The 17,079-nt window shown below is 38.2% G+C and overlaps 1 protein-coding gene and 1 long non-coding RNA gene across 3 annotated transcripts in view; both read left to right on the forward strand.

Annotated features, from left to right (window-relative positions):
* LOC119873958 overlaps positions 1-3,102 on the forward strand; it is a 13,283-nt gene extending 10,181 nt beyond the window's left edge. For both annotated transcript variants that reach the window (XR_005367074.1, XR_005367072.1), the window contains one exon: positions 1,996-3,102. This is a non-coding gene — a long non-coding RNA (uncharacterized LOC119873958). The remainder of the gene's footprint in view (positions 1-1,995) is intronic.
* Positions 3,103-4,854: 1,752 nt separating this feature from the next.
* Positions 4,855-16,448, forward strand: LOC481650 (protein NipSnap homolog 3A). Its single transcript, XM_038552998.1, has 6 exons — positions 4,855-5,046; positions 7,738-7,948; positions 9,692-9,850; positions 11,212-11,361; positions 15,429-15,515; positions 15,609-16,448. Exons 1-6 carry the CDS (start codon positions 4,987-4,989, stop codon positions 15,683-15,685), a joined length of 744 nt encoding a protein of 247 aa, XP_038408926.1. The 5' UTR covers positions 4,855-4,986; the 3' UTR covers positions 15,686-16,448.
* Positions 16,449-17,079: the final 631 nt, after the last annotated feature.

The following is a 17,079-nucleotide window of genomic DNA, read 5'->3' on the forward strand; positions in this document are numbered from 1 at the left end:
ATCCGGCTCCCCACAGGGAGTCTGCTGCTCCCTCTGCCTGTGTCTCTGTCTCTTTGTGTGTCTCTCATGAATAAATAAAGTCTTTAGAAAAAAAAAAAGAACTCCTGCTCTTCCCCTTCACCACCACCAAGGGAAAGTGACCTTGCCTAGAACAATCCTCTTTTCTTTCCTTTTGCTCGTAACTTTCTTGCATCCTCCTTCCTACAAAAACCTTCCATTTTGTACAACTCCTCAGAGTATCTCTCCACTTGCTAGATTGCAATGTTGTCCAATTCATGAATCATTTTTAAAAATTTATTTATTTGAGAGAGAGAACTCAAGAGCAGAAGGAGGGGCAGAGGGAAAGGGAGAAAGAGAATCCTCAAGCAGGCACCCCGCTGAACACAAAGCCCAACTTGGGGCTTGATCCCAGGACCCTGAGATCATGACCTGAGCCACCCAGGTGCCCTATCATGAATCATTTAATAAAAGCAATTACATCTTCAAAATTTACTCAGTTGTATTTTGCTTTTTAACAATTGTCACCAACTTCTAACTGAAAATAAGTATTATTTTTTATGAGTGCCCTCACCCCCTATAGTTCCACAGGCCTACAAGATTTCCAAAGGGTTCTAAAGGTTAAAAACTCTTGCTCTAGAGAAATTCTTCATGTGGAAACAGGAATTATCTATTTAAAAATTCAAAACATCTTTGTTCATAATATCAAATGGACAAATAATATCCATACAGTGGAACAGCATATTGCAGAGAAATGTATCAATTACTCTGACAGCATCGAAATACATGATTTCTGAAAACCTCATTTCAAAGCTAAGAATCAACTAACAGAATGACAAAATAGTCTGATTCCATTTATAGAAAGTTCTAAAATAGGCAAACCAATGCAATATATTGTTTAGAGATATAGACAAATGTAGTTGAACTTCAACGAAAATGAATGTGATGATGAACACAAAATTCTGGGACCATGGTTGCTTGAGGCAAGGAGGTCGGGGAAGGTGTTGTAGGAAGGAGAATGTGACCTCAAAGGAACATGTAGTGGGCTTCTAAATTACTGACAATATTTGATTTCTTTCTTAGTGGCAGGGTAATAGGCTTTCAATGTATTATTTTTTAAAGTGTACTGACACATCGACTTTTGTATATATAATATGTTTCATATTACCTCTTAAGAAAGGCAACCTTAGTCCCCCTAGTCTAAAATAACCACCCAATTGCTCTATATCACATTAGCCTATTTTAATATTCCAGGTTTATTTGGTTTTGGACTGCTTGCCAGAAATTTAGTATATACAACAGTAGTTTTCAATATGCTTTATGTTCTATGCAGTTCAGGGATTATTTCAAAACAAAATGTCACATAAGAACATTTATTTCATGTTTTTTAATGATGTTTAGCGGCTATTTTCTATCACACATCTTAAAAAATATGTGGTAAAATGAACTGGTTTTCAATCTGGCTTTAAACCCTGGATGTGCCACTTAGCAGCAGTGAACCTAAGAAACTTAATTCTCTCAGAACTTCACCTTCCTCACTTGGAAGTAAAGTTGAACTCATAAAGTTTTGAGGATGACTGAAACCTGTGAGTGGGGCAGCCCAGGTGGCTCAGTGGTTTAGTGCTGCCTTTGGCCCAGGACATGATCCTGGAGACCTGGGATTGAGTCCCACATCGGGCTCCCTGCATGAAGCCTGCTTCTCCCTCTGCCTGTGTCTCTGTCTCTCTGTCTCTCTCTCTGTGTGTGTGTGTGTGTGTGTGTGTGTGTGTCTCATGGATAAATAAATAAAATCTTAAAAAAAAAAAAAAAAAGAAAGAAAGAAAGAAACCTGTGAGTGAACAAGAGATTGTCTTAGGCACCTAGTAGCACTTACCAATGTTTTCCCTAAGTTATAGCCATAAATTTTATAGTGATAGTGAATTACAGAGAGTGAGTCACAGATAGTAATCTGTTAAATATTTTCATCTTGGAAATTCTCTCTACCTTTCTGCTGGCTAGATGAAGTTGGTGATGGGGTTTCTATGGATGGCAAAACCACTGGGTAGAAGTCTGGATTCACTATGTATAGAAGAGCTGCCTGCCAACTAGGAAAACCTATTTTAGATTCTTAAGGAACAAGAAATAAAATCTTGTTGTGTCTGAGACATTATCTATTTGGTGTCTATTTGTTACAGTTTAGCTTGTCCTATTTAATATATTCTTGAAAATGTGAATCACATTCAGAAGTACCAGATACAACTAAAGGGGCCAGTACCAGTCCTAAACAAAGTAAGTGAATGACTACTTACCAAATAATGAGATATCCAGCCTCCTTCCCTCCTCAGTCACAGAAAACTTGCAGTAAGGCTTATAACTCACAGGTGGGAATCTGGAAGTTTCCTCACAGGGTAACTGACTAGGCTTAAGAGAAATTACTTATGGATGATAATAAATGGGTTTTTTTTCCCCTCAGTGAAATAAAAGAAAACCCTACAGTGAAACTATGTGACAGGCCACACCCATACTCAAAGAGCTTTCAAAAAAATTTATTTTTGTTTCACTGCAAATGCAAAAATAGTTGGGGAAAAACACTAGTACCATGGCAGAAAACAAATCAAATGATAAAAACACAACAAAACTTGAAACAATTCAAGAAGAAGCCCACAACAATAACTAAAAAATAAACTACTGTGATTAATGTCCTCCGAGATAAAAATTATGAACCCAGGAAACAAAAAGAGAATATTATTTCTGATTTTTAAAAAAGGGGAGGGGAAGAGAAATAAATATTGCTTTGTTTTGTCTTACTTGGTTAAAAAGGAATGTCCATCACCCAGAAAACCTTAATCACTCCCTCTGGAATTACAATTTTAAAAAAGACTCCCTCCTCTGAGCAGATAATTTGAGTCCTTGAAGAAGACACAACCAACCAACCACTGGTGGTATCCCTGTAAAAATTTCCTATTCTTGATATGCAGTACTATTTCAACGTGTGCAATAATGTAACTATTGGGGGCACTTGGGTGGCTCAGGTCATGATCTCAGGGTCCTGGGATCCAATCCCAAGGTGGGCTCCCTGTTCACTGGGGAGCCTATTTCTCCCTCTCCCTCTGCTGCTTCCCTTGCTGGTGCTGTTGATCAAATAAATAAATAAAATCTTTTAAAAAGTAATAATGTGACTATTGCGTAACTGTGACTCTGCTTATGTATTGTGTGATTATGTAATGTACTTTGTAATAGAAATGTAAACATTAATATACTATAAATTAATGTGACAATTAACTATTTTTAATATACTGTGATAAATAACTATTTTTAATACACCTATTATCAATGTGGAAGGAAAGGTTATTTTGGGGAGTAGTCTGTAAGAGACTTAAACCCTCATTTTCCAAGCAACAGATACTATCTATAACTGAGGATATCAAGACACACTAGAAAAAGCCTGTAATGTAGAAAGAGAGAAAAAAAGCATTGGAAAAAACAACTGGAAAATGTTGAAAATAGTCATTCTGGGGACTGATAACCAGGCATAGGGAGGATAAGATCTGAGGTCTGCTGGTATGCTTTTTAAGGCTTACAAAGCTATTTGACTTTTTAATACTTAGTTCTGTACCCTGATTCCAATGAGCTCCTGAAGAAACACCATTTCAATCACATCAGGAGCCTTATGAGGTCATGGGGGGTGCAATTAGGGACAGGGAGTCCCCACTGAGTTTACATAAGGAAAACCCCATTATTTAAGAGTTTGACGTTTTAAAGAATTACTGAAATGGGATGAGCTTTTTAAATCTCTTACCAACATGTTTTAAAGGTGAGTAGAACTTACGTATTGGGAGAACAGTGGCTGAACTCTAATTTTGACATCCCAGAATATTATGGAATTCTTTAAATTTCAATATACACCCTAAAGTAACAGGCTGGGTGGGCTTCACCGTTTCAGACCATACCTTCCTATAAACTGGCATTGTACTTAAGAATATGCCCTGTATCTAATGTTTGATATGAATGTAAATAGAAAACTATTAAGAAAATAGGGTTGTCATTGATGTATAAATGAAGAAAACTAAGTGATCTTGCCTTTGAAATGATTACGGTCTTATTTAAAAATGGTATTGTTGGGGATCCCTGGCTGGCTCAAGCGGTTCAGCGCCTGCCCCTTCCACCCAGGGCGTGATCCTGGGGTCGGGGATCGAGTCCCACGTCGGGCTCCCTGCATGGGGCCTGCTTCTCCCTCTGCCTGTGTCTCTGCTTCTCTCTCTCTCTGCGTTTCTCATGAATAAATAAATAAAATCTCTAAAAAAAAACAAATGGCATTGTTGGGGCACCTTGCTGGCTCAGCCGATGGAGCATTCGAGTCTTGATCTCAAAGTTGGGAGTTCGAGCCCCGTGTTGGGTGTAGAGATTACTTAAAAATAAAATATTAAAATAAAAATGGTCCTTCTAAAAAACAAACAAACAAAAAAACAAGGAATCCACTCCAGGAGGAAGAGCGAGGCCCCGGCTTTACATACCCCCCCGCCCCCCCCCAAGACGACCCGGGCGCGCACTGCGGGCCTCCCCGCGCAGCAGCCCCCCCCCCGCCCCCGCGCAGCAGCCCCCCCCCCCCGCCCCGCGCAGCAGCCCCGCGCCCTCGCCGGGTGCGCGCGCACACGAGGCCCGAGGCCACGACGCCACGACGCCACGGGCGCAGCCGCCGGCGCGGGAGCCCCCGCCGCGTTCGGACCGTCCCCTCGGCCCGGCTGACGCGCGGGGACAGCGGCGGGGTCCAGGCACGTGCCGCCCGGACGCGCCGGGCCCGCAGGACGCCAGCCTCCGGGGCGGGGCCGCCGCGCCTCCCGCCAGCGGAGCGGAGCGGAGCGGAGCGGAGGCGGAGCCCGCGGCCCCGAGGCCCGCCCCTGCCGCCTTCGGCCCGCAGCGCCGTCGCCGCTCTTCTCCAGGCGGGTCCGCCGCAACCCGGGGGCTCCAGAGTCCCGGCCGGCTGCCCTTCCCGGCGCTCCAAGCCACGCCATGCTCGTCCTCCGAAGCCGCCTGGCTGCGGCTCTGGCTGCGCGGACGCTCGCGCCTCAGGTACCGGCGGCGGAGACGAGCCCAGGCCGGGCCCCGGGGGCGGGGAGGGGCGTCCGCGGGGAGCTCGCCGTCCCGCGCATGCGCCACCCGGCCTGGGCGCCCGGGCCTACGGAGCCGCGCATGCGCGCACGGTTCTGGCTCCGAAGTCCGCTCCGGACCCCCCGCGCTGGGCGCGCTGCGGGGCGCGGGTGGAACAGGGTCGCCGGCCGCTGCCGCCTCCCGGCCAATTCGCGAGCAACCGCGGGCAGGACTTTTCTGGCCTGGGTGCCAGGCGGCCCTGAGGACACTTGCTAAGCTCTGGCGGCTGCGTATTTGCCTCGAGGCCCGCTGAGTTCCCCACGTTGTGGCCGGTGCCCGGTACTTGCTGGTCGAGCCTTTAGTATTGATTTGTCCTTAGGCCGCCGCTCCCTCCAGACCGAAGGTGGAGGAGACACAGGTCAGCCAGCCGCTGGCCGCAGAACCGGCCTCCCCCGTGTAAACGAAACGTGCACAACTTACAAGGGTTTTGCAGAGAACCCCGGAGAGGCGGCCGGGCCGGGCGGGGTGCGGGTGCGGAGCGTCCTGCCCTCCCTGCCCACCGCCTCGCGCGGGCGTGACCAAGCCAGCGGGGCCTGGAACCTCCTGGCAAACCTGATTGCAACAGCCGCACTTAACCTTTGGTGAGAAACGTGCATAAAGGATTTTTGTGATTCAACCTTAACTGCCGAAACCTGACCTATTCTGTAAATCTACAGATTTTTTTTTTTTTTTTTTTTTTAATATTTAGGCTTGCACTTCTTTCTGATCACCAGGGGTTAGCCTACTCTAGAGACTAAGTTTCTGGTGAAGACTAGAGAACCGATGATGGCCCATTCACGCAGCAGGAGCAAAACATTTTGTCAGTCTACTGGGGCAGGGCCAAGAGTTATTCCTTACAAATATACTCAGCACTGACTTTATTAAATGTCAGCCAGATGTTCCGTTATAAGTGAATTGAAAGTCCGTGCTGTGGAAAATGAGCCCTTATTTGGATATCAGGGAGCCTAGAACACTCATGAAACCTTCTCCAGAATAATTGTAGTTTCTGCCCTTAACAAAAATCACCTCCCCCTAAACACACACACTTATCTCACTGCTGTTAACTTTTCCATGAACTTTTCCTCATACTGTTTTTTCTTTGAAAGATAATAAAACTACATGCCTGTGACCACAAATTTGTTTCCAAATACCAACACCCTGAAAAACGACTTAAAAGCAATTGTTATAAATACTAGGCTGTTCCGTTTTCAGATCTATTTTGTTTATAATACTTTTTAAACTGTAATACTAGGCAGTTGTTTATTTGCATAACATTCTCTTGTTAAAATTTGGTTAAAGTGACGCAAAAAGCAGGTCCAGCAAAAATAGAAATATCCGCAATAGTTTTTGGAGGGAATACTTGCTTTCCAAATAAGCTTAGACTCTTGGGCGATAGGAATATAACTCAGTGGACATGAATGGAATGAACTCAAATATATAATTGTGAAATTATACACAAATGAAATACATAGACAAATTGTGTGTTTTGACCTAAATTATGTATAAGGAAGCCTACTGGTTTCATTTCATCTACCACGTAGTCATATAAGCCCAAAATTTGTTCATAGCTTTGTATCAAGACTTTTAATAAATAATTCTGATTAATAAATCTCATGAAACTTAAATAAATAAGCTTCATGAAACGGGCACATGGTAACCAAACCTACAGTAAGAAGAATTTGTAAGTGAAAATGCCATAGGACTGTGTGGGTGTGAATGTATACACATGCACACATACATATACATACACAGAGGATAATTTCTGGCAAGACATTTCCTACCTAAAGGTAAATTCATTCAGACTTGGGGGACTAAATTAGAAGAAAAATTTATATAGGTAGCATACAACAAAAACAAATGGTTCTTAAGGGGTATTTTCATCAATCCGGTATAATTGGATGGATTAAATGCCCTACTTCACGCTGCATCTGTAATTAAGCCTAATAATGATCTGTAATTAAGCCTAATAATGATTCAGACAATTGTAACTTGATTTTTCCTTTATAGCATTCATACAGTCCACTACTATGTTATATTGCAGTTGGATGAGATTATAGCTTTCTTTAGCGTAAGTTACACTCCATTCCTATTTTTTACCAGTGATCTACTTCATTGGATTTGGGAAATAACTTTGACCTGAACAGACATTTTTATTTTTAGGAAAAACCTAAAAAGTTTTTTGCTAGTAAACACATTTCCATTCTGCTAGCCAAAACACTTGCATATTTTATAGAGTTCCCTTAAATGCATAACTGTAACAGAGATAGTACTGACTAAAAATAGAATATTGGCTAAATAAGGGAAGACTCTGCAAGTTTACTAGAATCCTAATTATAGTTCTTGTGTAAAGAACTCTTATTAACACCCCAGTCTCTTCTTATGATTAAATTTCATGAAAAAGTGGCTAACAATGGATCCCTGCTAAGAAACAGTAACCATATATTCAGCATACTTAAGATTAGTTATCTTTGTTGACATTTTCTCTAAATGAATGTCTAAGGAGAGATCACAAAAAAAGTACAAACATGGATTATGATTCTAATGTGTCCCTTATTTCTAGATTCAGATTTGGTTGTAACAGTATAATAAACCCTACCTTCCCAAAATATTTAAATTCGCCTTCTCTCTCTTCAGTTGTGCTCATCTTTTGCTACGGGCCCCAGACAATATGATGGAACATTCTATGAATTTCGTACTTATTGCCTTAAGCCCTCAAAGATGAATGAGTTTCTGGAAAACGTTAAGAAGAACATCCATCTTCGGACAGCTCAATCTGAACTGGTTGGATTCTGGAGTGTAGAATTTGGAGGCCAAATGAATAAAGTATTTCATATTTGGAAGTATGGTATGATTTTTCCAGCTTAAGGGTGATTTTCATTGTGTTAAATGTTACTTAATGCTTAGCTCCTGGATCTAGATTTGTATAAATACTCACAGGTTAAATTAAACTTTTAAAAAGGGGAATAACAACAAAAACTGAATTCACTGATTCCTCCTCCCAGTAGTACACCTTTAACAACCCTTTGCCTAAATCTTTATGTTACCATAAATGGGAAAGTGTAGCATCTCATCTCTCAAATCATAAAATTGTGAGCTAGACTTTAATTCTCAGAAAAATTATACAATGGCTTGTCATAAAGCTGATTTATGAAAAACTTAAAGCAGAGATTGCAAGAGCCCAAGTAGGTTAAGATCATAAAGGAAGGGAGAGTTATTGTTTCTTATTGTTGAAGCTATGGCTGTATATCAGGATTTTAGTAGAAAGAATTCAAATATGTAGGCGCTTTAGAATAACGGAGGTTGGTGGGGATGATAGTTAACTTCTAGGCCTCACCCAATTCTGAGTTTTAATAATTTGTAATGTTGAGAAAGCCATTTTTGTGTCATTTGTGCATTCCAGGGTTTCAGGGAATTCACTGACATTGTGCTATTCTGGGGAAGTAAAGGCAGTCAGAATGTTCCCCATATGGAAGTTGATTTACCCCTGGTTTAATAGTCAAAGAAGAACAGGCTACAGGAATCCCCAGGGTGTTTGTTACTCCAATGTCTGATCTTTGTGAGGTCCACATCAGGACTTGATGAAATCCAAAGAATTTTGATACCTTTGTTTAGTGTTTGATCATCATTGTCCAAAGTAATAGTCATAAAGTACTTTAATATGAAAAGTGTTCATTCTGTATTTAACATGGCCCTAGTTTAGGGGTTTTCCCTATTGTGATAGAATAAAACCCCGTTAAAACACAATTTATGCTTTAATGTGCTACCAGTGGACTCATTCCCATTAAAAAAAAAATTGCTGGTAAAGTCCTGATATAACTCACTTAAGCTCTAAGATCCCTAACATAAACCACAGAAAACTCCTTTACCTTTAGTCTTAATGAGACCCTAAGACTAAATACAGTACTAGGCCTAAATGTTTAGTAAATGTTTGAGTAACAAATATAAGAGAAATAAATACTGGGAAAAAGAATGGTGATAGTAAGAAAGAGAATCACTATTTCTTTGGAAGCTGTTCAAAGAAGAGGCTTAAAAAGCACATCTTCCTTTCATTTATGTTAAGTTTAATTCAGTGTGTGCCATGACCTGATCACTCACCACCACCACCACCAAAGAAAAATAGTCTTTCTCTAAATGGGCACTATAATTTAAATTCCCCAAATAATAAGAATAATTAATACATATTAAGTGCTAATCAGGTGCCAAACACTGTTCAAAGCTCCTATCATATACTAATTCATTTCATCTTCACAACAACCCTGGAGGGAGATACTATCACTATCCCCATTTCACAGAGTAAGAAACAGGCACAGAAAAATTAAATAACACACTAAGTCACACAACTACCTACTAAGTGGTAGAGCCTATAAACCCCACTACATGACGTTATCATTAGTTCTTTAAATTTCTACTCCCCTTTTAGACCATGGAAAGCTTAAGGACAAATGTCACATCTATATTGATATCTTCAGTGATATAACACCACCTTTATGTAGCCTCACTGGACATTTGCTGAATCAAATGAAATCCAAAAAAGGTATAGACGATTTTAATTAAGTTTTTATTTTTCTTACTCCTTTTCTTCCCATAGATAATTTTGCTCATCGGACTGAAGTTCGGAAAGCAGTGGCCAAAAATAAGGAATGGCAACAACAATGTGTCATTCCAAATCTGGCTCTCATAGATGAACAAGAGACTGAGATTACTTACTTGGTGCCATGGTGCAAGTTAGAAAAGCCTACAAAAGAAGGTAGTCCTTCCTTCTTTGAATTTTGTTGGAGAAAATACTAAAGATTTCAAGCTATAAAAACTTAACTTCCAGGGGTGCCTAAGTGGCTTAGTCAGCTGAGTGTCCAACTCTGGATCTCACTTCAGGTCTTGATCCCAGGTTGTGAGATTGGGCGCATGTTGGGCTCCACCCTGGGGATAGCACCTACTTAAAAAACTGAACTTCCCTAGGGAAAAATAGTCCTGTGTCTTATGTAGGAATATATTATCAATGGATTTTAGATTTTTGCTTATTAAAACAATGAGCATTGAATGATGACATTTTATTTCCAATTTGGGAAAGCTCTGAAAATTGAGGCATATATATAAAAAGTTGATATAAGGAGTAAAGATTGAAAAGTTGGGGGTTGGAACAGAGAAACAAGTATAGCTGTGTGAAAGATAATGTATGAAATTTTGTCATAGTTTGGTATTTTTCAGACACAAATTACAGTTAATTTTAACACATTACGGATATTTTTGCCTGTAAAACTGTTTAAGGGGAATGCATTAAACTGTTAAGCTGTATTACTATAGTTTAACATTTTTTTTTCCTTTTATTTCTTATTTTGAAAATGATTACTAAAGAGTTGTCTTCTTCCTGATTTTATTTTCTTGCTCATTTAAGGAAACATTTACCTTAACATAGTTTTAAACAAAAGTCAGATTTTTTTAGAAGTATTAACTAATTTAAATGTTCTTTTATTTCCCCCATTTTCCTAAGTTTGTAGTGTATCTTAGAGTACAAGGGATTTTAAAGTCTTGTTTGGGTCCTTACCCACCTAGACCTCTCCATAGTCCTGGGATAGATCCCTGCAATACCTGCATCAGGCTCTGCTCTGTGGGGAGTGTACTTCTCCCTCTCCCTCTGCTACTTCCCCTCCACCCCCACAGGGTGGTGCTGTCTCAAATAAAATCTTAAGATGATAGATTAGATATAAGATAGATAGATAGATAGATAGATAGATAGATAGATAGATAGATAGATAGATAGATAGATGTGCAGATTCAGGCAGCTCAAAAACCCTAGTCCTACTATAAATCCTCTATTTGTTTTGTTGACAGATTTATAGATGAAAGATATTTCAGATAATAGCTTAATATATCTTCCCTTTTTTTTTGTTCTGTATAAGCTTAACAGCTGATCCTTAAACTTGGACTTCCTAAATGTGAAAGTGAGGAAGACTAATACTATAATCCATAAGTATGTCCACATAAACATATACATGTGTATGATCCTCCAGATTTGTGTATGTGGATTAGCCTTCTAGTGGAACCAGACTAACCTGATTAGAAATTTCTTGAATATCTTTTGTAAAATAATTATTTTTCTTCCCACTCTAGGAGTCTATGAACTGGTTATTTTTCAGTTGAAGCCAGGTGGGCCAGCTCTGTGGGGTGATGCATTTAAAAGGGCAATTAATGCCCACGTGGATCTAGGCTACTCAAAACTGGTTGGAGTGTTCCACACAGAATATGGAGCACTCAACAGAGGTATAGTTGTCCATTTCTTCTATGAAATTGCAAAGTATATTGCTGATCTCTTAAGTTTCTTGGGTCAGTTTTTCTCTTTTTTTCATTATGGCATATATTTAAAATTTTATTGCCAAATTTTTAGGGTTTCTTTTTCTTTTGTATTGTAAGGGTTGAAAAAACTTGTTTTAAATATTATTTGTTTGGAATGTTAACACCTCATGAAGTCTTTTTCAAATGTTGAAATGTCATGTCTTCTATGATACATCAAAGTGATAAAAAACTGCAAAGAGCTTCAAGAAAATATCTGTTCTTTCATCTTTTATTTCTTCTAAATATACCTTTATCAACCTTTTAAAATAAGTTCTTGGAATAGAGAGATTGTCTTGAATAAAAAAGTAGTACATGTTTTTACACATACTAAATAGATGGACATGCCCTAAGAGAGGGAAACATTTCTCTCTACTTAGAGGTAGTACTGTTAACATTTTGGTCTTCATATGTCATTCATATATACTTGTGTATGCACATACATACTCATATATGTATGAGTGACATAGGAATAAGAAGACTAAAATGTTATTTGATATATATACATGCTAGAAATAATGCATATACATGATTAATAATGACCTCCTAACACTTCAGTGTGGGCATACACAGCATACAGGTAAATATATGTACCTGAATTTATTTATTTATTTACCTTTAAAGTTTATTTATTTAAGTAATCTCTACACCCAATGTGGGGCTTAAATTCATGATCCTGAAATCAAGAGTTGCATGCTCCACCAGCTGGGCTAGGCAGGTGCCCCTTGATTTTATTTTTAAAACATCTATTTAAGGCATTTAACTTTTTTTTTTTTTAATTTATTTATTTACCATACTCACAGAGAGAGAGAGAGAGAGGCAGAGACACAGGCAGAGGGAGAAGCAGGCTCCATGCACCGGGAGCCCGACGTGGGATTCGATCCCGGGTCTCCAGGATCGCGCCCTGGGCCAGAGGCAGGCGCCAAACCGCTGCGCCACCCAGCGATCCCGGCATTTAACTTTTTTTTTTTTTCTTTTTTTTTTTTTTTAATTTTTATTTATGATAGTCACAGAGAGAGAGAGAGGCAGAGACACAGGCAGAGGGAGAAGCAGGCTCCATGCACTGGGAGCCTGACGTGGGATTCGATCCCGGGTCTCCAGGATCACGCCCTGGGCCAAAGGCAGGCGCTAAACCACTGCGCCACCCAGGGATCCCCCGGCATTTAACTTTTAAAGTTGAAAGTTAGTGCAGTCAGAATTTTAGGGAGTTTTTTATGGCAAACTCTTAAAAAATGTATGTAAAGTTCATCTAGAAAGATAAATGACTAAGAATAGCTAATAAAATACTTGGAAGACTCATTATATCTATCCATTTGCCTCCTTAACTTCCTTATTCAATGTCCAAAGGACATCTCAGACTTAATACATTGAAAGCTGAGTTTCTGATCTTTACCCAGAAACTTAACTTCTAGCACTATATCCTAGGAAAATGATCAGAATATATAGAAGATGATATTTTAAAAGTTGGAAAATATATGAAGAGATTATGAAAATTATTAGATATCTATCTCCCACTATATACTAAACTAGAATTCAAATGGATTATAGATTTCAGTGTAGAAAAAAAGAAATCATAGAATTACTAAAACATAAATGTATTTAATACTATGGATGAGAACTATATTTCTAAGCCAAAAAACAAATGAAGAAATAATCAAGGGGAAAAAAAAATCAATTGATGATTTTACTTTAAAAGGCTCAATCTATTTGTATGCCCTAAAACACCATAAATGAAATTCAAAAGCAAAAAGAAAAATGAAGGCTTTTGCAAAAGTTGATATACAAGGGCAGCCTGGGTGGCTCAGCAGTTTGGCGCTGCCTTCGGCCCAGGGTGTGATCCTGGAGACCCAGGATCAAGTCCTGCATCGGGCTCCCTGCATGGAGCCTGCTTCTCCCTCTGCCTATGTCTCTGCCTCTCTCTCTCTCTCTCTCTCTCTCTCTCTCTCTCTCTCGTCTCTCATGAATAAATAAAATCTTTTTTAAAAAAGTTGATATACAAATGATTACTAAATATATATATTAAAGAAGATACACATATTTTTAAAAGATTTTATTAATTTATTCATGAGAGAGAGAGAGAGAGAGAGGCAGGGACACAGGCAGAGGGAGAGGGAGAAGCAGGCTCCATGCGGGAAGCCTGATGTGGGACTCCATCCAGGACTCCAGGATCACGCCCTGGGCCAAAAGCAGGCGCCAAACTGCTGAGCCACCCAGGGATCCCCAAGAAGATACATGTTAAGACAATAATGAGATACCATTTTTACTTAATAAAGACATACCTATATAGATATCGTATTTGATAGGTTGGAAAAAATAAGTACTCATATACTGTTGTATAGGGTTCATACTGTCTTAATCTTTTCCCTCCATAAAATTTGACAATAGAATAAAGTAACCTTTAATTTTTTAATTATTTTTGCCAATATTCTAGGAAATACGCATAGGTATGTCATGTGTTAGATTACATAGGAAAGAAGTTTGAAAGGATGTAAATGATATTATTGATATTAGTGTTTATTACGTGTATTTTTTATAATGGATGTCTATAACTTTTATAAGAAAACTGCTGAAAACGTGTGCACATTTTTTAATCTTAAATTAATTTCCAGCATAGAAGGAGAATAGTAATATGCTGAGTAATTAGGACCTAATTTCTGGAGGTCAGTGTATAATATGTACACTTATATATAGAAGTAGAATCAAATACTTTTTTCTCTCAGTATAAATTTTAGGAGTTCATATTGAGGAAATAAACATATCCAAACTGCCTGGACTTAAATCCCAACTCCACAACTATCTTTGTGATTTCACATGAGTTAGTTCACCTTATGGTGCCTTACTCATTGATAAAATAGTGATATAGTACCCTAAGATTATTATAAAAATTAAAAGACTTAATATAAGCAAAACTCTTAGAACCAGGCCTAGCATATAGTAAATGCCCAAAAAAGGTTAGTAGTTGTTGTCTTGGGCACTGTTGTTATTATTATAGCTACACATGTAGCTGTGATTCTAAGGAGGTTTATGTCAGCATTGTTTACAGTAAGGGAACATTGGAAACAATGTGGTATGATCCTATGTATATATGTATTTAATATACTTATAATACACAAATATACATACATGCCATATAGGTCCTGTACCTTATATAGAATATGTAGTATGTGTATATAAATATATAAACATATAAAAATACACATGTATGTACATAAATATGGAAAGAGATACACCAAAATAGTAGAAAAGTGGTTATTTTAGAGCAGTAAGATTAGAAATGATTTCTGCTTTATTTTTGTTCATCTGCATTTTCCAAAATTTATACAGCTAACGTATATTACATTTAATTATAAAAAAATTATTTCAGTACTTTGTAGAAATACTGAAATACTTTGAATATAAGTAATCAACAATAAAGGATGAGAATAAAAAGTTGTCACAGGAGGAATTCACATAGTCATTAAAATTAAGGTTACTGCCATGGAAAATACGCATTGTTGATTTTTAAAAATACTAAGCATAATAGTAAAACCCTCATCTGATTTTAGTCATTTTTTTAAAGGAAATGCCCTAAATATGAATAGAGATTTTCTCTGGGTGGTTAAAACTATGCTACTTTTAACTTTCTTCTCCTTTTTATCACCCACATTTTCAGTAGTGAACCTTTTTTTAATAATTTTGCTTTTTTAAAAATAAAGTAAAACATAGTAGGAAGTCATAAAACTTGGATCTAGCCTCAATCTTGTCTTTAGCGGTGTTATTTACTTTTTCTTTCCAGCCTTCTGTTTCTTCATCTATAAACCAGTTTAATTTATAAATTTCTTTCTCAAATCTCTTGACCCCCTCTGAAATCTTGTTATTAATATACTTAATTTTACCTTTTTGACACTCACTATTTTGATTTAAAGAATAAGACATAATATTTCTGATTAATTTTTCTGTGTTTCTTACTTGTAGTAATGCCATAGTCTTTAGAATCTATTTTTGGTTTATTTCTGCAGTTCATGTTCTTTGGTGGAATGAGAGTGCAGATAGTCGTGCAGCTGGGAGACATCAGTCTCATGAGGATCCCAGGGTTGTGGCAGCCGGTAAGCTATTTCCCTGGGCATGAAGTATTTGTACAACAAATTTGATGCTGTCAATAACTTTATATGCCTTCTTATGAAATGTGTTTTTTCCAGTTCGAGAGAGTGTCAATTACCTCGTGTCTCAGCAGAATATGCTTCTGATTCCTACATCATTTTCACCTTTGAAATAGTTTTCCACTGAAATATGAAGCATTACATTAACTGCTTTAAGATGTGCCTGGTACTGGTGCTTAAATTCTCCTAAGAGATTCTCACTTGTATTTGAAGAAGGTGGTAAGTTAATTTGCTGTGTCTCTGCACTTCTAAAGCCACCTCTATTCTTCCTTCCTCTGCTCCTTTCCACCTCAGGAGATAGTTCTATTCATTTTCCCCTTGGCATTGCAGTGTCTGTTACACATCAGCAATAGTTGCTTCTGCTTGATGATCTTAATTTTTCATTTTTTCAGAATATTTCTTGTACTGTTTGACAACCCTCTGCTTTTTATAGCATTTTCTTATAGTCAAATGATCATTTTAGATTTTGTACCTGATGTTTTAAAAATCATTTGTATATAATGTCTATCCTGAGATGTAAATTTTTTTTTTTTTTTTTTTTTTTTTTTTTGCCCAGTAAAGTTAATTTTGTGATCACATGGGATTCCTAAGAATCTAAGTTCAAATATATTTCTTTGGCAAAGTACAGTGTCACCTGTGTCTGTATTAATTATGGTTTTCACATTACTTATGAGTCACGCTAACTTGGAAAATAATGTAATTAGGTCTCAGTGTTAAAAACTTCAGAAGACTTGTTTTATGTGCTGAAATGCGTTCATATATAGTTAATTTTTGTTCATTTTGGATCACTAACAAAAATACTTGAAATAGCTATTTGTTTTAAAGAGATCTTTATGGTTACCAGGATGGTTGCCTGAATAAAAGCCTACATACCTGTTCTGCAGGGGGTTTTTATTTGTACTTTATAATTGAACTATCTTCTCTAGAGCTTTTACTGTGTTGCTATTGGGGAGTAATACAGTAGCAATTTAACAGCTTTATTGTAAATGTAAGTTAGATCAAGAAGATAATGTAATAATAATCCCAGAAAGAAAGTTTTCAGTACCACCACACACAGGCTAGGGTTTCTCTTCGCCTTTAATTTCCATTTTAGTTGAGTCAGTCTGTCTTCTAAAGCTAGGTTTGGTACTTCCAAGCTCTCTTGATAGTCTATATTTAGAGCTATATTATTTTGTTTTTAAAACATATTGTGAGTATAAAATAATAAATCATGAATTAGCTGTCTTAAAGGAAACTTGGAAAACAAAGTACAGTGTAAGACTCCGGACAGAACAATCAGAGAAGGACAAACATTATATGGTCTCATTCATTTGGGGAATATAAAAAATAGTGAAAGGGAATAAAGGGGAAAGGAGAAAAAATGAGTGGGAAATATCAGAAAGGGAGACCAGAACATGAGAGGCTCCTAACTCTGGGAAATGAATTAGGGGTGGTGGAAGAGGAGGTGGGCGGGGGGTGGGGGTGACTGGGTGACGGGCACTGAGGGGGGCACTTGATGGGATGAGCACTA

This window comes from Canis lupus, chromosome 11, assembly GCF_011100685.1.
Source record: "Canis lupus familiaris isolate Mischka breed German Shepherd chromosome 11, alternate assembly UU_Cfam_GSD_1.0, whole genome shotgun sequence".
In the NCBI taxonomy this organism is placed as follows: Eukaryota; Metazoa; Chordata; class Mammalia; order Carnivora; family Canidae; genus Canis; species Canis lupus.

What these genes read in the sequence shown, in the direction of transcription:
- LOC481650 (XM_038552998.1), top strand. Translation starts at nt 4,987, where the DNA reads ATGCTCGTCCTCCGAAGCCGCCTGGCTGCGGCTCTGGCTGCGCGGACG. An exon ending in AGAAAAGCCTACAAAAGAAG is followed by an intron (nt 9,851 to 11,211) that starts GTAGTCCTTCCT and finishes TTCCCACTCTAG; the next exon opens with GAGTCTATGAACTGGTTATT. An exon ending in ATATGGAGCACTCAACAGAG is followed by an intron (nt 11,362 to 15,428) that starts GTATAGTTGTCC and finishes TTATTTCTGCAG; the next exon opens with TTCATGTTCTTTGGTGGAAT.